This window comes from Heterodontus francisci, chromosome 7, assembly GCF_036365525.1.
Source record: "Heterodontus francisci isolate sHetFra1 chromosome 7, sHetFra1.hap1, whole genome shotgun sequence".
NCBI lineage: Eukaryota > Metazoa > Chordata > Chondrichthyes > Heterodontiformes > Heterodontidae > Heterodontus > Heterodontus francisci.
In genome coordinates, this window is record NC_090377.1 from 130,269,200 (window position 1) to 130,291,745 (window position 22,546).

At 42.3% G+C, this 22,546-nt stretch overlaps 1 protein-coding gene across 1 annotated transcript in view; it reads right to left on the bottom strand.

Annotated features, from left to right (window-relative positions):
• Positions 1-323: 323 nt before the first annotated feature.
• Positions 324-22,546, bottom strand: part of LOC137371789 (uncharacterized) — a 36,743-nt gene continuing 14,520 nt past the window's right edge. Inside the window, exons 3-5 of the mRNA XM_068034663.1 lie at positions 18,040-18,118; positions 2,897-3,055; positions 324-1,733 (exon numbers count right to left, since the gene is read on the bottom strand). Of these exons, the coding sequence (XP_067890764.1) occupies positions 1,674-1,733; positions 2,897-3,055; positions 18,040-18,118 (298 nt within the window). The 3' untranslated portion in view covers positions 324-1,673. The remainder of the gene's footprint in view (positions 1,734-2,896; positions 3,056-18,039; positions 18,119-22,546) is intronic.

Below are 22,546 nucleotides of genomic sequence, written 5' to 3' on the forward strand. Positions count from 1 at the left end.
ATAAAGGGGTAGCACCCCGGGATAAGAAAACTGACAGCTGCTGTCAAGGTGGACCATCTTCTGATGCCTCCCAGATTTGATAACTGTCCATCTCTTCAGTTCATGGACACAGCTTGTTAGGTGAGGAACTTTACTACACAGACGTAATATTGCAGGGATATTACACCACGTATTACTTTGTAGAATCTCTTCTATAATAAATATGTAGAATTACTGTGGACTCTATAGTTTGAAATAAAGCAAAACCTAAAGGGAATAATGTGTATTCTGTGTTTCAATAAAGGTCTCAAACAGAAGTAAACCAATAGTTTAACATTACTCTCAAGCTCAATATCCAACTCAAGCTTATTACGATTACCATTTGTAAGATGTTGCCTTACTGCCATATTGTGAACTAATTTATTGATGTCACTCATCAATGGCTGTGAAAGCTGGAATTGCAGGAAACCCGGAGGTCCTACTGTATTTAATGGCAGGACCATATTTGAACCTTTTTTTCTGATTTTCCTGGCCAACTGCTAGCTAGATTGAGCGGCCTGCTAGTTGTCAGGCTTGTAATAGAATGCTGTAGCTGGGGAGGGAGAGATCGGGATGGGGATGGAAGACAATGCATTGGGGCGGGGGAGACATGGGGTGGGGGGGGATCTTCAAACGGCAGGTTAGCCTGGAGATTGGAGGAGACCGATGGTTTGGATCATGGGTCAGTGTGGGGGGAGAGATGGGGCGGGGGGGGGGAGTGGCTTTGCATCATGGGTTAGGGTGCTTCTGATTGTGGCGTGGATTGGGGGGAGGGCTTCAGATTGCAGGTTAGGCTCAGTTAGGAGATCCGGGTGTTGGAGAGGTTGGAGAGGGATTCAGATCAACGTTTGGGGAGAAATTGTGGGGCTTTTTGGATCATGGGTCAGCCTGGGGATGGGGACAGACTTCAGATCGTTGGTAGGGGGTCGTAGATCAGTGTGTAATGGTTCAGATCGTGGCTCAGCTCAGAATTCATGTGAAGGTTCGGATCATGAGTCAACCTAGAGATTGGGGGAGTTTAGATCAAGGGCACGGCAGTGGTGCGAGAGGCTGCTTCGGATTGTGAAGTGGGAGCTGTTGGCTGATTGCGGCAGGTTAGTTTGAGGGGCTGGGAGGAAGCAACAGATTGGACTCAGATTTCACATTTTTCAGTATTTAACCTTATCTGTCCCTCCATTGTCCCAAAAATAATTTTGAGTAAATTCTAGTAATTTATTGCCATTACAACTTGTAGAGAGTTAAGAGATGTGAAGGGGAATTTTACTTTGCTATTCCTGGTAAGGCCAATAAATTTCTTCTTGCACTGCAGTCAGGTTCTGGGAACTATATTGCTGCATTGACCTGCCTAATTATCTCTCTTAGCTATTGCTGACTAACTCATTGGAGCACTTGTCTCCTATAGGAAGTGAAGAGGACCTCCTTCCTTCTGCTCCCTTGTTCCACAGCTTTATCTGAAAATCAGGGCAGTCTGCCCATGGTCGCTGGGCCAGCCGCCTCAATAACACGCCGCCCACTCGCCAGCATCGAGACAGCATCTCTCCTTTCAGAGCTCCAGGCTGACTTTCATCAACAAAAGTCCTGGCAGATTTCCAGCCCTTCAAAATGACTATAAGCAGCGCGATGCAGCTTGTCTTCAGTATTTATGAGAGACTCGATCATAACATCCTGCCACTGTGGTGGGGCGGAGGGGGTGCAAAGCAGATGCCCTGCCCGACCTGTGCCACAAAATGAAAATCAGCATCATGTTCCATTACATTATCAGCAACATTATTTGTTTATCTTCTCATAGATAAGACTTATAAGTATAATTTTTCACCCAAAAAGGGTCCAAGCTGTAAAATATGATCCTGAAATACTGGTGACATATCCTGGAATCCCATATAATAAAACATATTTATTAGGGTCAAAATTTCTTGGACCTCCTCGTCCATGCCATGCACTAGACAGAAGCAGTGCACCTGAAGTGTGCAGGCTTGCAGTTGTTCATGTGGTCATAGTGATTGGGACCATTTGGGTGCTGATAGAGATCGACAACTAGAAGATCTCAATTTAATCTCAAGATCTCGGGGTGGGAGTGGAGCAAAAATGAAACGCAAGCCTATCTGCAGTTCTTCAACTTGTCCTGGAGACCAGTGCAGATCATTTGGTTGGTGGTGGGGCTTTGGGGACAGTCACAATGCCATCCTCCTCTGCCTAATTTACATTTGCAGCTGTAGGCTAGGAAAGACCCTGAAATTCTAGGGCAATACAAAAGGGCAGAGACTTGGCAGCCCTGAAAATCAGCCCCAAAGTAGTGGCCCTGATCATTGGTCTCATTGTTGATTGTTATTTAAATTGTCAGCTTTTTTTGCACCTGGTGTCAGGTTTTGTGAATTCATCAGATTAGCATGTATGTTACACCAGGTATTGTAATAGAGAATGCTAGTGATTGAGAATGACCACATAGAAAAGATCAAAGATATCAACACATTATTTACACAACTCCAACTGGTGCACAACAATGGAGCCTTAATGCATGCAGAGTGCTAGGAATTAATTTGTATTCACACCCATGATTCCCAAATAACGTTGAGCTCCCAATCTTAGCTGAGTCACCATGTGAAGGTATTGAACAGGTGGACATTTCCCTGTGGAAAAAAAAACAGACAGAAGCTCACTCTAAGCCACTCTGTACTTCCCAGTGAGAATAGCCTTGGCTGACTCTTATTCTAAGTATGCCAGCAGGAAAGTAGTCCTCCCCCTCAGCCACTCTCTCAGTAGGTAAGCATGGCATGGGAAGACACAGAAGAGGGTAGAAGGAGAGAACACCATAAAAAGAAAGCAAAAAAAAAACATATATAAAGAAAAAAATTCTACCCTTAAGGAAAAATGTTCTTACTGCTTGCTTCCTGTATTTGACCAGCACTGGATGTTCAGTGAGCATCTTACTGTCTGTGGTGACTGTTCCATAATCCCTTTCTTCCTGATAAAACTGCTTGTTGAGCTGCTTCGCTAGCTTTTCATCGTGGGTTTCCCCCAAGGATTCGGTGTCCTCAAACTGCAGGATACAATCATACAAAATTAGCCCACACAAGTTCTCTTTCAGACTACCTTCCTTAAAGCTATGGTACTGTAATCCTAAAGTCTACCACTCCGGCATGCTTTAAGGTGAATCTGCTGGAAAATTGCTGAAAAAAATCAGGGAGAAACAAAATGGAAGCATGTCCACTTATGGGTTAAATAGCGTCACTGAAATAAAACAAAGAATGCCTGAGGAACTCAGCACATCAGGCAGCATCTGTGGAAAGAGGAACAGAGTTAACAGGAGGAATTTCAATCTTGAGCAGCACGTAGATTCAGGTGTAAATGAGGGATTTTAAATCTGGCAAAAATGCCAGCTCCAAACCATTGACTTTCACATTTAATTCGTTATGTCGGTTGCATACAACCCCTTGGGAAAGGCAGGTTTCCAATGAACCTACAGTAATTGCTCAATTATAATGATAATTTAATACAATTTTAAGTTTAACATCGCATTCCCAGGTTTCCAGAGCTTCCTGAAACTTGCCATTGTAAGTGAGGTGAGAACACTCGAGGGGGTTGACTAAGATTCATGGAAATATTGCAATACTCAGTACTCACATCTGTATTATTACTGACAACAACAATCCAGTAAAATGTCCTAAGGTGCTTCATAGGAGCATTATCAAACAATATTTGGCATCGAGCCACATAAAGGGATATTAGGGCAGATGGCCAAAGACTTTGTCAAAGTGATGGGTTTTAAAGAGAGTCTTAAAGGAGGAAAAAAGACATTGAAAAGTTTGGGGTGAGAATTACAGAGATAAGGGCCTTGGCAGCTGAAGGCACGTCGTCAACGGTGGAGTAATTAAAATCAATGATGTGCAAGGGGCCAAAATGGGAGGAGCGAGATATCTCTGATGGGTGTAGGGCTCGAGGAGTTTACAGGGATAGGGAGGAGAAGGACCATGGAGGGATTTGAAAACAAGAATGAGAATTGTAAAACGTGGCATTAATTAGCCGGGAGCCAATGTAGTCAGCGAGAACAAGGGTGATAGGCGAACAGGACTTGGCGCAAGTTGGATACAGTCAGCAGAATTCTGAATGGCCTTAAGTTTATGAAGGGTGCAAGATGGGAGGCCAGCCAGGAGTGCATTGTAGTAGTCAACTCTAGACGTAATAAAGTCATGGCTAGATCCTTGCAGGGGGGGGGTGGGTGGGCGTGGGGGGGGCACCAGAGATATTAGTGCTGCAGCAGAAAAATCCATTGCAGCTGATTCTCTGCCTGTGGCTGGATAGAGAAGAATGGAACCAAATGAATGCAGTAACACCCAGCTGGACAACAGTGGAGAGATATTGGAGGAGGATTCTGTGATCAGCCATATCAAAGGCTGTAGACAGGTTGAGAAGGAAAATTACATACATTACAATTACATTCATTTGTAACTTTGATATGAGTTGTTTCAAAACTGTGGCAGGGAAGGTATTCAAGCATTGAGTTCCAGGCACAGATTTGGGAGGCAACAGTACAGTTAAGGACTGTGGAGAGGAAAGGTTGGAGATGCGATGGTAGTTTGCAAGAACAGATGGGTCAAAAACAATACAATATTCCCTCCAAGTTCCCACTTGGCAGTCTACAAATACATAAGACAGGTGACTGATGGATTATTTGTCAGGGCCATCAACTATGCGTACTTTGCTTGCGGTGACCCCAGCCAGAACGAGCAGGCACTCGGATTTGTATCTCAGGCTAGTTATCTACAGGTGCTGGGCATCATTAGCAGCACACACGTCAATCCGCGCACCCCTACCTCAACCAAGAGCGTTCATGAACCGCAATGGCTTCCACCCCACAAATGTGCAGCTGGTGTGCAATCACAGAAAGATATTTCTTCAAATGTGTGCCAGATTCCCAGTGAGCTTCCATGATACTTTTTTCCTGCAGCAGTTCCACCCTCCCTGATCTCTTTGCACTTGGAAGCAGAGTTACAGGCTGGTTGCTAGGAGACAAGGGATACCAACTTCAAACTTGGCTGGTGACACCTCTCAGAAACCCAACAAATGATGCCTAAGTGTTACAATGAATGCCATATGACCACCAGATGTGTGATCAAGCAGACCATCGGCATGTCGAAGATGCACTTCAGCGGCCCAGAGAGATCTGGAAGTGCCCTTCAGCATGCATTATCCAGGGTGGCTGGAATGGGCATGGTGTGATGCTCTGCTCAACATTGCAGAGCAGTGAGGTTTACGCCTGCAGGAGGAACAAAGCACAGAGCACAAGTCATCTCTGAACGATGCCGAGGAGGAGTACGAGGAAGACAAGGAGGAGCACCACCTGCTCACATTGCTGCCCTGGATGCCAGGGATACCTTTGTTAATGCAAGATTCACTTAAGCTGCACCAGTGGATCAATGTCAAAACCACATGCAACAACAGTCTTCCCACACACCCTTCTTCATGCCACTGACACAAAGCAGTCCTGCAAACAACCAGCCACCCATTGCACATCCACCAATTGGTCTCCGTCAATTCATGTCTTCCCACTCATCATCAAGCAAGTTAAAATACGACATTCTGTCCAGCAAACATGAATGGGCAAGTTGGAAAGGTGATGCAAACCAATAAAATTTATATGATTCTACGAAGGAACTGTTAAGTTCACAACATGACATTTTCTCATACACCCAAGTGCATATCCTTTTGCAACTACAAAGCCTTACTCTTTATCTTAGTGCTCCTACCTAGAGTAACCCCGGTATGGCTTCAGCAGAGGTACAGACAGTCTGCTCAGATCCCTGCTCTAACTGCTAAGATGCACTTGGTCAACAACCTTTGGTTTTGAAGGCCGTGAGGGCCCCTCCAAAGACTGCTCCACCTGCACCTGTGGAACAGTAGTGTTGACCATCAGGAGGGGAGACAGCAAGTGGGCTACTGATTGAAGTGGGCAAGGGTGAGAAGTCTTTGAGTGGAGTCTCCACTTCCACATCCCCTTTCAACAACATCCCTCTCATGGGCCAACCGCACTTCACTGCTATCTGTGCTGCAGAACACTTCAGTGTAGATCATTGTGGCACTGTAAGGCCAAAGCTAAGGTTAAGATCATCCTAATTTAATGGGGCAGACATGTTGGCAATCAGAGTGTGCATGGCCATGGTCAAAGTGTGCATAGATTCAATTGATTGCTGCATGTGATGTTCCACGGAACTGGTCCTCTATCCAGACAAGAAGACATCACTGCATTGCCCTGTGACATTATCCCACTCGTGCTTGAGGCAGACTGCTCCATTCTCTCTGCAGTCGCAGTCAGTGTGCTTGGAAGGCCTGTCAGTGCATCGTACATTCACTGCTGCTCTTCATTGATTCTCCTTTTCGTCAACGGCCCTCAAGGTACAGCATCTGTGTCCAGCAGAGCAGATCTTGGCACCCTCTGACGCAGACTCTCCACAGCTGTCCTTGTCTCCATCTGCACTCTTGCTCACCAGGTGAAGATCCAACTATCTGTCTGAACGTCCCCACCAAAGTGCAAGTATCTGAGCTGGTGCGTGGTAAACATGAGTCCTGTGACGGTGCACGCTCAAAAGGATTCAGCTCCTCTGAGAGTTGATCATCCATGAGCTCCATGGACTCCCGCTGCATGTGAGAAGGTCTTGGTGGACAGAAAGATATGAATTCGTACTGGCAAGGTAAGAATGTGGCAACTTATCATTATGAAGATGATCATATTTTACTCACTGTTGGAAACAAGTCAACATGACCTGAGTGTTGCATGACATGTGGCCCACTGATATTTAATTGTTTCACCAGGTAGCTGAGAGGTTCCCAACTCCCAAACACTGATGGTTAGGGATGCCAAAATGCCACTGATCTCCATCCAGAATTTCCTCCTCTGCAGATGTTAACTGTGAAATCTGTGGAGGACCACCTCCAGTTCTCTCCCTCTCCCTAGTGTTCTACCGTCACAAGACTCATGCTTACCACACACCAGCTCAGATGCTCGCACTTCGGTGGGAACGGTCAGACGGATAGTTGGATCTTCAACTGGTGACTCTTACTTTGTAAGTGAGCAAGTGCATAGACAGGGACAGCTCTCTTCTTCTGCAATGGGGGAAGAACAGACCTATGGGTGACTGTAATGACATGTGTTTACCCAATGGATGCAGTGCATTTGGTAAGGGTGATTATCAGGGAGAGGCATAAAATTGCACAAGGATGAGTAGTAGTGGTGGGGGATAAATGGAGATGTGAGGAAGTCCATAGAAAGAGAAGGATAGGTGTACTTGCAATGTAAATGGGTGTGAGAAGTAATGTAATGGATTAGGTGTGACAAGGCAGAGTGGAGAGGGGTGATGCACACAACAGGATGTAGGTGAATGTGCAACTCTACTTAACTTCCTTTCCTGGTTAGGTCATTAAAGTGCTTCCTGCACTGAATCCAACATGGCAAAATTCTGCTGTTGACCTCCAGGCCGCCTCCAGCCATGGTTTCTTTGTGGCAACAGCAGGTTTCTTCCTTCTGTTGCTGGGGAATAACGGCTCCTTGCAGCCCCAAGCAGTACATCAAGAGAGGCATCACTGAGTGGACCCTGACCTTTCAGCATCATGAACATATTGTCACAGCTTCCAACTCCAAACTTCTCCAAATTCCATCTTTAGATTGACCCTTTAAATACTGGAGTTGAGATCATGTCATGTGGGTCCTCATCACAGCTGCTGCCATGCAATCAATGTCAAACCCAGAATTAAACTGATATTAAGCTGGCTGTGTTAAAGTGCCACTGTCAGACATGCTGAACGTACTTCTGGGTTTTCCATGTGATATTGAACACTCCCACTCGAATGTGCCTCCATATTCATATCAGGGTCACTGTTTCTGGTCAATGATCTTTTAAAGTCACTGAGTGGCAGAAGGTGGTGATGTCATGGTCACGTGCCTACCACGTGGAGTTGGGGTGCATATTATGGGGAAGGGCATAAATGGAGCAAAAAACAGAGGGACAGACAGTTTCAATACATGATTGCCCTGCTCGCCAAAGGATTGGGGGTAATATCCATCGAGGCACTTGCTGCCTTTATTACTTGTGTGTAAATAATTGAACTTGATCATTAAAATTAAAAATGTCACATGCATTGGTTGTCCTGTTGATCTGATCTACAGTATGCACAGACAAATAACCTGTGAATCAGCTTCAGAATTTTAAAATCAACCAGAAAACTGCTCATGCTGCGTTAAATTCATTTTCTTGCAAGCAAAGTTTCACAAACTTAAGACAACTGTATGAGTAGTGACCTTATTGAAATATATATAATGTTTTCGCAAATGATGGTTGTTGTTGTTAACATAGTCCCAAAGGACCACAGACATCACTCCCATTTGAGAGAGACATTTGGTAATGTACAGCTTGAGAGTCACCACTCCACAAATGTGGGGCAAGGTAAGGAGGTAAACAGGCCTCAATGAACTACCACAGCTGGTATGGGGATTGAACCCACAATGTTAGCATCTTTTTTCATCACACACTAGCCAACTCAGCTAACCAACCCCCCTTAGCTCAGGGCATGGAAAAGCTAAATCTAGAAAACTGAGAAAGCTGACAGGTTCAAACTTTTAAAACACAAATTTAGGCTTCCTGTAAAGAGTGATCAATACAGAGTCATAGAGTTATACAGCACAGAAACAGGCCCTTCAGCCCATCGTGTCTGTGCCAGCCATCAAGCAGCTATCTATTCTGGTCCCATTTTTCAATACTTGGCCCATAGCCTTGTATGCTATGGCGTTTCAAGTGCTCATCTAAATACTTCTTACAGAGAATGAGTTTCCACAAAGCAGTAGAGGCAACAGCCCTGGAATTATTTGATGTTGCCAGGTCGGGGGGTGGGGGTGGTGCGTGGAAATGTTGAGTCATTCTGTATGAGAAAGAATGAAATACCTTTCCTGTTTGTAAATATCTTGTGATCATAGATTTTTGAGAAGTATTCTGTACTTTTAATCATTTTTAGATTCCTACAATCAGGTGAATTAAAAAAGGGCACTGCAACCTTAAGATGCTCAAATACTCAGGCTGTTGCATGCCGTGTCAAAACACAGTAACTCTGAAATTCATGCATTCAGTGCTTATGCATATTTTACCATCCTGAGACAGAACTGATTGCTTGTTAAATTGATGCATTTCACATGATGGTTGACAGGGATAAACCCCTGAAATGGTGTTAACAGTCAAGGGTTATTGTCATCAGAGTACTGAAAAGTTCCATTAATGGCTGCTTGTTAACTTATGCAGTGCAGGCCTTTTTAGCTTTTAGACAACCAATCATTCTCCACTAATGAGCCACCAATTTTAATGCCAATGTCACATCCACAGCAAGGCATCACTAGTATAGAAAAAGAGATAAAAGAAACCTGTGGAAATTTAAACCTGGTCAGTCTTACTATCCTGATTCTGTATAATGAATAGGAAAATAAAATATTAATGTGATTTGGGAGCATTTTATTGATATAACATGGAGACCAAGTGTAAAATGTAATGAATCTCCTGTCTCTCAGTGGTGTGATTATCATAGTAACACTGAATATACTTCCTCAAATGATTGTGCAAATTGGAGAATGGATTGCTAATTTCACCATGGGTACTGGCAATAATACGTTCAAGACTCAATGAACTAGGAGTGCAACAAAATGTGTGGTTTGGTATAAAGGTAAATAATTTGAGAGAAAGACTTGCATTTATATAGCGCCTTTCATGACTGCGGAATGTCCCCAAGTGCTTTACAGCCAATTAAACACTTTTGAAGTGTTAGAAATGCAATATATAATGTTGGAAAATATGGTAGCTAACTTATACACAGCAAGCTCCCCCAACCAGCAATGAGATAGTGACCAGATAATCTGGGGGGTTTTTTCAGTTACTTTGGTTGAAGGCTAAGTATTGGCCTAAATTTAGTGTAATTCATCATTAATGGAGATAGAAGCATGGAGGGAACTCAGGGACACCAATGAAAGGCCCAGATAGTGCTCAGTGACATCAAAAAGACGGAGTTCAGCAAGACAAAGTGGTACCACTGGAATCTTTTGGTGTCCCTTTAATATCCTACTGTCCCTGGAGACTCAATTGTAGATATGAGCTCAGTGACAGCAAATCCACAGCAACTAGGAGTTCAAGTGAAACAAATTCAAGTTTTGTACTTCACAAAAGAGGCTTTTGATACAGCTATTAGGGGCTTTCAATATATCTGTGTGTTGTATCTACATACTTCCACAAGGAGTTCAGAGATATTGATTTACACCTGCAATTGAAACAAAGGGAAGAAGGGTTTGGAATGCTTGGTGGCTTTTCAGCAGAAAAAGCTAAAGAGGTACATATCTGTCAATGGAATTCAGTGACCAATATACCTTACAGCAGAATTTGATGCCATTCATCACAAGGCGTGGAATGATACTAAACTACAGAAAACAAAAGGTATTACAAAATATATGAAAGACTGTTCGATAGCACTTAGAGCATTGCCACATTCCGACACCACGCTCAATGCTAGAAAGACCTTTTGCCCATTGTGAGTGATTATACAAATTATCTTTCAAAAGTAAATTATAGGGTGATTGAAACCTTCTTCTTTGGCCTCCTTGTCTCGGGAGACAATGGGTAAGCGGCTGAAGGTGGTCAGTGGTTTGTGAAGCAGCACCTGCAGTGGCTATAAAGGCCAATTCTAGAGTGACAGACTCTTCCACAGGTGCTACAGATAAGATTGTTTGTTGGGGCTATTACATAGTAGGCAAGACAATAATATATTCATAGGAACAACTTTTTTGGAGAGAGAGGGTTCCAGATTTTGACTACTTTTTGTGAAGAAATGTTTCCCGACATCACATCCCGAACAACCTACCACTAATTTTAAGATTTTGCTCCTTGTTCTGGGCTATCCTACCAGAAGAAATAGTTTCTATCTACCCAATCAACTTCTTCAATCATCTTAAACATCTCAACTAGATTATTCCTTCATCTTCTACATTCAAGGAAATACAAGCCTAATCTGGGCAATCTATCCTCATAATAAACCCTTGCAGCCCCCTTATCATTCTGATGAATCTGCACTGCATACCTTCCAAAGCCAATATATCCTTCCTGAGGTACGATGTCCAGAATGGAATTCAGTAATCCAGATGGGGTGTGAGCAGACCTCTACAGCTGTAACTTACCCTCCACACTTTGGTATTCTATTCCTCTTGAGAGAAAGGCCAACAATCCATTAGAATTTTTAATTATATTTTGTACTTGTCCACGATCTTTTAGTGATTTCTGTAAATGGACTCCCAAATCTCTCTTCACAATTTTTAGCTTCTCATCAATTGGAAAGTACTCTGATCTAGCTTTTTTAGGTTCAAAGCAGATGACCGTACACTTCCCCATATTGAACTCCAACTGCCACAGTTTTTCCTACTCATTTAATCTGTCAACATCCTTTTGCAACTTTCTGCTCCCACTTACACTAGTTACTGTGCCACCTAACTTAGTGTCATCAGCAAACTTAGATATACAGCTGCCTACTCCTTCATTCAAGTACTAATTTAAATATAATGAAAAACTGAGAGCCCAGGACAGATCCCTAGGGGATGCCACTAGTCACATCCTGCCAATTTGAATAGTTACCCAATATCCCCATTCCCTGTCTCCCTACCTCCTAACCGATTCCCTATCCATACAAATTGGTTGCCTCTAATTCATGCAGTCTCATTTTTGTGATTGGTCTCTTATGTAGAATCTTCTGGAAGTTTATATAAATAACATCCATATATACCCCCTTATCGACTATGTTAGTTATCTCTTCAAAAAATCCAACTAGGTTTGTTAGAGGTGACTTATCTTTTATAAATCCATGCCTACTCACTCTGATCAATTCATATTTGTCCAAATGCTGAATCACTCTGAATAATGGTTTCTAGTAACATTCCCACAACTGATGTTAGACTAATAAGCCTATAATTTGTACTTTATCTATCCTACCTTTCTTAAACAATGGAGTGCCACTGGCAGTTTTAGAATCCAAGGGGACAAGTAATGAATCAAAAGAGTTTTGGAGGATCATGACTAATGGATTAACAATTTCCTCACCTATTTCTTTTAAAATCCTAGGGTGGAAACCATGGGTCCATGAGATTGTTTTATGTTCCAGGATTTATGACTATATCATCACAAGGGATCTTTCGTGTAATACATGTTAAAGATTCTACTAAGTTATAAGTTCAAAGCTAAATTTATCTTTCAAGGGATTAAATTCACAGGACAACAGCACTGGCAGATATGATTCATCAGAAGATTCGTACAAACCAGCATGCTTAAACAATAAAAGTTAATTTGGACATTTCAATGATAATCCACATGTATTCTCTTTTTAGCACAGTCACGATAGGCTGAATGGCCTCTGTCTGTGCTGTATGATCCTATAATTTATCTGAGATTATCAGGGGCAGCAGCCATGTTAGTCTAATAATATTCTGTTTTCTAGGTTTAGAGTGGACAATAATAGAGGAAAACCCATGTCCAGAGTCAGCTAGGTCTAACAAAGGCTTTCAGAAGGCAGATTTTAGCCAAGATGGGAATTGTCTGGCGCAAAAATAAAACAGGAAGGGTGGCTCAACAGTGGCTTACAAAAGAAATTAGGGATAGTATTAGGTCCAAGGAGGAGAAATATAAAGTGGCCAGAACAAGCAGCAAACCTGAGGATTGCGAGCACTTTAGAATTCAGCAAAGGAGGACAAAGGGATTAATTAAGAAGGGGAAAATAGAGTATGAGAGTAAGCTTGCAGAGAACATAAAAACTGACTGTAAAAGCTTCTATAGGCAAGTGAAGAGAAAAAGATTAGTGAAGACAAATGTGGGTCCCTTACAGTTAGAAACGGGGGAATTTATAATGGGGAACAAAGAAATGGCAGACTAATTAAATACCAACTTTGGTTCTGTCTTCACAAAGGAGGACACAAATTACCTCCCAGAAATGTTGGGGAACATAGGGTCTGGTGAGAAGCAGGAACTATATGAAATCAGTATAGTAGGGAAATGTTGTTAGGGAAATTGATGGGATTGAAGGCTGATAAATCCCCAGGGCCTGATAATCTACATCCCAGAGTATTTAAGGAAATGGCCCTAGAAATAGTAGATGCATTGCTGGTCATTTTTCAAAATTCTATTGCCTCTGGAACAGTTCCAACAGATTGGAGGGTAGCTAATGTAACCCCACTATTTGAAAAAGGTGGTAGAGAGAAAACAGGGAATTATAGGCCGGTTAGCCTGACATCAGTAGTGGGGAAAATGCTAGAGTCCATTATAAAAGATGTAATAGCAGAGCACTTGGAAAACAATGACAGGATCGGACAAAGTCGTCACGGATTTACGAAAGGGAAATCATGCTTGACAGATCTACTGGAATCTTTTGAGGATGTAACTAGTAGCATAGATAAGGGAAACCAGTGGATGTGGTGTAGTTGGACTTTCAGAAGGTTTTCGATAAGGTCCCACATAAGAGATTAGCGTGCAAAATTAAAGCACATGAGATTGGGGGTAAGGTACTGATATGGATAGAGAACTGGTTGGCAGGCAGGAAACAAAGAGTAGGGATAAATGGGTCTTTTTCCGAGTGACAGGCAGTGACTAGTGGGGTACCGCAGGGATCAGAGCTAGGACCCCAGCTATTCACAATATATATTAATGATATAGATGAGGGAAATAAATGTAATACATCCAAATTTGCAGATGACACAAAGCTGAGTGGGAGTGGAAGTTGTGAGGAGGATGCAGAGAAGCTCCAGTGTGATTTGGACAGGTTGAGTGAGTTGGCAATTTCATGGCAGATGCAGTACAATGTGGATAAATGTGAGGTTATCCACGTTGGTGGCAAAAACAGAAAGGCAGATTATTATCTGAACAGCGAAAGATTGGGAGAGCGGGAGGTGCCGCAAGACCTGGGTGTTCTTGTGCACCAGTCGCTGAAAGTAAGCATGCAGGTGCCGCAGGTTGATAAGAAGGCAAATGGTATGTTGGCCTTCATAGCGAGAGGATTCGAGTACAGGAGCAAGGATGTCTTGCTGCAATTTTACAAGGCCTTGGTGAGACCACATCTGGAGTATTGTGTGCCGTTTTGGTCTCCTTATCTGATTCCTGGGATGGCAGGACTGACATATGAAGAGAGATTGGGTCAATTAGGCTTGTATTCGCTAGAGTTTAGAAGAATGAAAGGGGATCTCATAGAAACCTACAAAATTGTAACAGGACTGGACAGACTAGATGCAGGCAGGATGTTCCCGATGGCAGGTGGGGGGTGGGGGTGTCCAGGACCAGGGGTCACAGTCTAAGGATAAGGGGTAAGCCATTTAGGACTGAGATGAGGAGGGATTTCTTCACCCAGAGAGTGGTGAACCTGTGCAATTCTCTACCACAGAAAGCAGTTGAGGCCAAATCATTAAATATATTCAAGAAATAGTTAGATATAGTTCTTAGAGCTAAAGGGATCAAGGGATAAGGGGAGAATGCGGGAACAAGGTACTGAGTTTGGATGATCAGCAGTGATCGTATTGAATGGCGGTGCAAGCTCGAAGGGCCGAATAGCCTATCCTGCTCCTATTTTTCTATGTTTCTATGTTAAGGCAGAGAAGGCCAGATTTCCCAACTAAAGCTGACGCAAACGAACAGAAAGTGAATATTCCATTCACTATATGATTTTGTTGTCTGCCACAACCACAAAAAGCATTGCAGAAGTTGCAAAAAGTCTGGACTTGCTATTTTTGGTCAGTCACATACATTCCACAAAATAACCCTCCTGATTTGTATTTGATCTCATCTTGCGAGAGAGCTCATCAGTTCTGCTTATTGAAAGATTGGAAAAGTGCACATGGGGCTTGTGTGATTTTAAGGTATCCATTCATACGATAAAAGGAGTACATTGCTCCATCCCTTGGATTACATTTTATAGGTCGATGTTGTGCAGTGCAAGTTAACTTCAGAACATAAGAGAATACAAAATTGGCTTACGCAAGTAACCTGCACCACTGAACATAAGAGAATATGTATGGCAGACCCAAGTTTGTAACAGAAGGTGACAATGACATAATAAGCTGAGTGTGAAGCTAGAAAATCACTAAGTAGTCCATTTATCCTTACAGAATTTTAAATTATTATTTTGAATTCTCAGAAAATAATTCCATTACTGTAAGCTAGAAGTCATACAGGCTCATGTAAATTATTCACAGTAGTGCATAATATTAATAATAATGACTCTTTCTGACATAAGCATTGAGGATTAAAGTATGATTCACACATAAACTCAATTATTTATTGTACCGGTTTGCTGTATTGATGATATCTAAGATTTTTGCTTTAAAACCTGTAAACAGATTATTGAATATCTGGTAATATGATTGGATATATACATTTAAACTATTTGGTTACAGTAGGAACCAAAACTAAATTTCAAAGTAAGCCACGACTTGTAATTTCAGGCAAATCTGATTGCCTGCTGTTAATTGTTAGTCCACAATGAGCTGGCGAGAAGCAGGAACATTTAGCAAAGTATGGAAAACTATCAATACAAACGTTTCTCATGAATGTACAAAGTACCTCAAAACAGGCAACTGAGCTGAGACCAACAAAACTGCAGATAGCTAAGTTTGAACAGCAACTAAAGCTCCTTTATTTTATCACACTTTGGTACTTTAACTAATGGGCAACTCTTACGTTTTAAAGTGTTTTGAAATGTCTTTCAACTAGGATAAGCTTTACATTTAATTTTCCTGGTGTATCACAGTGATAGAGAAGTTGTAATAAAGTTAGGAGCAGGAGTGGGCTCCTCGAGCCCGTTCTTCTATTTAATTAGATCATGGCTGGTCTGTATCTTAAGTCCATCTATCTGCCTTGGTGCCATAACACTTAATACACTTACCTAACAAATATCTGTCAATCAATTTTGATATTTTCAATTGACCCTCAGTCTCAACAGCTTTTGGCGGAGAGAGTTCCAGATTTCCACTATTCTTTGTGTGACGACATGCTTTCTGATATATAAATAGGAAAAAAGTAGAAACCCATACATAGAGTCATAGAGTCATGTATGGCACAGAAGGCATCCATTTGGCCCATCGAGTCCATGCTGGTTCTTCATGGAGCTATCTAATCAGTCCCATGCCTCCGCTAATCCCCGTAGAATATAATGAATTTATTTTATTGAAAAAAATTGAGAAATGCAGAATTGCCTGATTGAATTCAAATCTTGAATTTAGCAGGAGAACAAGTTAGAAAGGAGAAAATGTATTTCTGGTTCCACAGTTGCCATTGTCCAACCAAAGCTGCCATGGCAAATCAGAAACTGATCAAAACATCACAATGCTCAATCGCTCCTGTGCATGCACAGAATGGTAACTGAGAAAATGCTAGAGCCAGATTTTAAAGAATAAGCATCAGGAGGAGAGTAGAAGTGACACAAAACAGAAGATCAAAACATTGGTGGCTCACTCAGAAAGGGAGAGGTGACAACTATGACCTCCCTTACCCACTTGGCAATGGGGCCATTCATTATCTTTGCATTATTAATAATTTGTGATCCCTGTTAACTGAACATTTTAACTATGCTAGGAGTTTAACTCTACAGATTGAAAAAAAGTTTGTACAGGATATTTTGTAAAGATATAGTACTGTTTTATATCCATACTTAACACATGTATCAGCTGTAGCTCAGTTGGTAGTACTCTTGCCTGTGATTTACAAGATTCTGCATTCAAGTCCCACTCAGGGCTTGAATGCAAATCGAGGCTGATGCTCTAGTGCAGTACTGTTTGAGGTGCCAACTTTCAGGTGTAATGTTAAACTGAGGTCCCATCTGCTTGCTTGGGTGGGTGTAAATAATCCCATGGTACCATTTTATCCCTGGTGTCCTGACCAATATTTATCCCTCAATCAACATCACTAAAACAGATTATCTGTTCATTATCACATCACTGTGGGAGTTTGCTGTGTGCGTCCTGGCTGTTGCATTTCCTACATTACAACACTGACATTTCAAAAAGCACTTCATTGGCTGTAAAGTATTTTGAGATGTCCTGTGGTGATGAAAGGTGCTTTTTAAATGCAAGTCTTTCTTTCTTTTACACAATTTAGTCATGCCAGTACTCTTGCCTCTGAGTCCTAGAAGATTGTGGGTTCAAGTCCCACTCCAGGACTTGAGCACAAAAATAAAGGCTGACACTGCAGTGCAGTACTGAGGGAATGTTGCGCTGTTGGAGGTGCTGTCTTTTGGATGAGGTGTTAAACCAAGGCCACGTCTGCCCTCTCAGTTGAATGTAAAAGATCCTACGGCACTACATTGCAGAAGAGCAGGGGAATTAGGCAGATACCCTCGCCAGTATTTATCTCACCTAACATTTCAAAAGCAGATTATCCATTCATTATCACATTGCTGTTTATGGGAGTTTGCTGTAGGCAAATTGGTTTCCATGTTTCCTACATTAAAACAGTGACTACACTTCATAAGTACTTCACTGGTTGTGAAAGCAAGTCTTTCTTTTCAATTAAAAATCAGTCTTGAGCAACATTCCATGTGGAAACTCCAATAGCTCATTGTTCATCATGTAGAGCTGGAAATCCCAGTTGTATCTCTGTTCTATACTGAACGAACTAATCTCAGCTAGGGTAATTATGAAATTATTACAATTGGCTCTGTCACTGAGCTAGAAAGGGGGAAATCAGCGAAATCAGAAGTTGACAGGCACATTGGAAATAAACAGGAGCTTTTTCAAGTTTCTCAATGTGAAATTAGTTTCAATTAAACAGTTGACCATATGAAGATTTAGATGGATTAGCTGATTAAATTATACAGCTGCGCAGATGTGTGGCAATTTTCTTTACAGTTTCTTTTTAATTTGTGCACTCAACAACATGGTATCCCAGGCAACCTTTCAAATAAAAGCTAGCACTCAGAATTTTAAACTTGCTGTGCTGCATGTCCCGTATAGCCCCTAACCAAAGCTTTAAATGCTCTTACCGTTAATAGATCTCTTGGGGCTTTCCCTGTTGCCTGGACCTTCTTTTCTTTTATAGTGACATTATCCATGGATTCACTCCTGTAAAAGACATATTATTGAACAATACTGATGAGGAAATAGTTGGCTAATTTAGAGAATGAGCATGCAATAGTAAAATTATTTGCTCCATATTTTGTCAAGCATGCAATAAAATGATGAATATTGGGTGGAAACCCGCCATTGTAACACTTGTGCACAGTAGCTGTGCTCCATAGCTCTCCTCCACCCCAAGTGAAAATAGCACTTTGCCGAACATTTTTGACAAAAGACTGAATCCTTTTCATTTCAAAACACCCTGGAACTGTCACATTAAAATCTGATGCAGTAAGAGAAAACTCACAGTATTATAGAAACAAATAGCATTTAGATGCCACTTTTTAACTCAAAGCCAGTATGACTCAAAAACAACAACTTGCATTTATTTAGCACCTTTAACCTAGTTAAACACCCCAAAGTGCTTTACAGTCCTGTTGAACTTGAGTTATAGAGTGATACAGCACCGAAACAGGCCCTGCGGCCCAGCGAGTCCACACCAACCATCAACCACCCATTTATACTAATTCTACATTATACCCAGTTTCCCTCTCACATCCCCACCTTCCTTCAATTCTCCAACCTACACTAGGGGCAATTTTTACAATGGCCAATTTACCTATCAACCCCCAAGTCTTTGGCATGTGGGAGGAAACCAGAGCACCCGGAGGAAACCCACGCGGTCACAGGGAGAACTTGCAAACTCCGCACAGGCAATACCCAGAACCAAACACGGGTCACTGGAGCTGTGAGGCTGTGGTGCTAGCCACTGCGCCATAGTTTTAAAAAAATGTTTGTACAGAATATACAAAAACAGACCATTCGACTCACCCAGTCTGTGTCAGTGTTTACCCTTCACTCAAGAAAATAGTTATCGGATCTACCCACCCTGTCCTCATTTCCTTTCAACCCATTTTCCTTTATCCACCTATCTGAAATAATCTTACATGTCAACATAGTTTCTGACTTAACCACTAACTCTGGAAGAGTGGATTCCAAAGCCTCACAACTCTGTGTGATGAAATTTCTACTGCCCTCAGTTCTAAATTTTTTGACATGGAGTGCATAGTCTTTTACATTGGAACACTTACCTGACTCCAGAGAGATTAGGTTTGGTTGGCATCCTTCCATCTGTGAAAAATGATGGACCCGCAGCAAACAATCCATTTAGGTGGGGTGTCTTCTCTTGGTGCACCTTCACTGATGGCTGTGAAGGCTAATCCTTAAGAGGCAGAGTCTGCCACAAGTGCGGCATGTGAAGTTGCCAAGTGATGCTGTGAGTTGTTCTTTTTGACATTGGCGCATATTGCCACACTGCTGTAGCAACTGGTTGTCGTGGTAGTATACATCAGTCCACAGGATGTGTCACCATTTCCCTCTTTTGCCAGTTAGTTACTCCCAAGTGTGACAGGTTCAGTGGGTCTCTTGGAGACAGCGATGCGGATGATTTCCTCCAATGGGGTTCCTGATTGTAGCCAGAGTATGCAAAGGTGGTCAGTCAACAGGCAGGATTTGAAGCTTGCAAGCTGGAATGGAGAGAGAGAGAGAGAGAGAGAGAGAGAGGAACCCCCACTTGGGTCTGCACGTGTCGGAGTCCAGAAGCTTCTCCTTGCTGCTGCAGAGAAACACAAGATTAAAACCACAGATGGGAAGGGGCTTGTCACATGACAGTCACTCTTTGATTCAAGCACAGTAGTTAGCTGTATTTCTTCTTGATAAAAGAAAAGAACAAGCAGTTCTCCTAACCTTTTTGGGTCTTGGTTCTTGCTGGGATGAGCAGACATTTCATTTCCCTACTCACAGGCCTTGCAATGTAGGATACAGTGTTGCAAATTAGGTGTTCATCTTAAGCTGTTAGCAAAGTCATCTTTTATCTGTTCTTTTTAAAACTTTGTTAAATAAATTCAGACCTCCGGTCAATGGCTTAAAGAAAATTATCATTCAACAAAGCGTTGGCATGACATAGTCGACATTTAGGGCCTTCATGTCACACTTGCAAGCATCCTTGAAGCAGAGCTTTGGATGCCCCACGGTCGTCTGGCCCTGGCTACCACACCATACAGAAGGTCCTTGGGTATGCGACCATCTTCCATCCTGCAGATGTATCCAATCCACCGAAGCTGCCTCTGTTTGATTAGTGCCAACATACTTGAGAGCTCTGCCTTTGAGAGGACTGCCACATTTGTGATTTTGTCCTGCCAAGATATACTCATAATGCACTGCAGACAGCGAAGATGTAAATTATTGAGCTTCTTTTCCTTGTAGCTGTAAGTTGCCCATGTTTCACAGCCATACAACAAGGTGCTGAGAACACAGGCCTTATAAACCATCGCCTTGATCCTAAGGGCTAGCTTGGTGTTATCCCATGAGGGGTTCATGAGTCAGCCAAAGGCGGTAGCTGTTTTTTTGGGCTGCCAGATTCAAGGTTAATTAGCCCCAAAAATATGCACTGTGGAATTACTGGAATTTTAGCAGCTAAAACTATGCAGTATATGAATACTGGGCACAGATATGCTTCTATTTGTCCAGGTAGAATCACCCTACCTGTGAGGCATTAACTAGTGAAGTATCATGAAAACCCTATATGCCAAATGGGAAATATTAATTTCATCGGTTGGAACTTTGCCTTAGATTTTTACTGGAAATTCTTACAAATAACCTTTGTAAAAAAGTAGACTGGCAGCCAAGATGGCCACTGCAATTTACATTTGAAACACCAAGAGATTAGACTAGAGACAACACCACTGACTCAACCTAGCCAGAATAATGGGGTACTCTCTGATTAAATTACCTGAAATGGCCTTATCAACACAGTCATCAGGGGCCATCGACATCCATTGACTTTGAAAGAGCCAACCCCTACCAAGTGTGATTGGACAACTTGAGGGGTAGATCCTTGAATCTCACAGAAGATTCCAGAAAAACCTCATCAAAACCATAAAGAGGTTTTGGTAATGTCATGTGACTGCTTGTACAGCTCTGAAAAGACTGTAAGCTCTGTCAGACAGAAAGCAGAAGGTAATAACTGAAAAGCCATCCAACGAGCAGCTCTCTCTCTCCAGTAAAAATCCAGAGAAGGCCCGGCTGCAACTGGTAAAGCCTCAAGCCTACAGACCACCACAGCCAACAACCAGAGGACAAGAATGGAGCCCCCTCTTCTGCCTTCCAGAGCCCTGAGAAGCAAGCCCGCAACCGTGCACGTGGCCAAGTGAGGACTTCAGGACTACAATTTCAACTGAGGACTCTGGGACTGATATACCTTATTTGAATTCCATTTATTTCAGACTCTATTGCAACCACCAAATCTGTTTTCCCTCTGTTATCTATTTGTGTGTGTGTGTCTGACTCTTGTGTGACTGTGTGTATATGAATGCGTAGTGTATTTTAGTAATTTTAACTGTTTTAAAGTTTTAAGAGTAATAAACTCACGTCTTTCTTGTTTAAACTCAAGAAAACCTATATGAATGGTTCTTTATTTATATTTAGAGATACAGCACTGAAACAGGCCCTTCGGCACACCGAGTCTGCGCCAACCAACAACCACCCATTTATACTAACCCTACAGTAATCTCATATTCCCTACCACCAACCTACACTAGGGGCAATTTACAACAGCCAATTTACCTATCACCTGCAAGTCTTTGGCTGTGGGAGGAAACCAGAGCACCCGGCGAAAACCCACGCGGTCACAGGGAGAACTTGCAAACTCTGCACAGGCAGTACCCAGAATCGAACCTGGGTCCCTGGAGCTGTGAGGCTGTGGTGCTAACCACTGCACCACTGTGCCACCCATAATTTTGCAATTACATTACAAGAACAGGAGAAAGCGCTGACTGAGGTAATAAGTTCGATCGCTGTGCTAAAAAAGGATGAACCCTGTTGCGGTCAAACCAGAGAAGGAGCAAAAGGGGAGCCTGAGACCCCCTCCTCAACTGGCCATAACAGAAGCCAAGTGGGAGAATTCCAAGTCCCTCGTAAACAAATGGAGGGCAGCAGAGCTCACCATAAGATGTGTCAGCACTTTGTTGCCATCCTCCTGACCATATTAGGGCACACACAACATCCCATTGAACATTAGTTCATATTCTCAAACCTGACCTCGAGATACCTTCCAGATGTCTCACAGTTTCCTTATAAGCTTTGTGAGAAGACCTTTAGCATATTGACTAGTGGCATCCATTGACTTTTGCTGAAAAATTCATATGAGGCTATCAGGGGAGGTTCACGATTGGCTATGATGCTCCCTACAGTCAAATAGCCAGTTTCTACACACACACATAAAGGAAAGGGAATTGTGTGTGTTACCAGCTTTTGGAATCATACCCAGTACAAGATATCACCTTCAATAGGATAGGAGAGGTAAAACCTGAGAAGGTAACAGTGCACGGTTCTTATTTTGGTGTTTTTCTAAACATGGCTAAAAAAAAGTGGTGA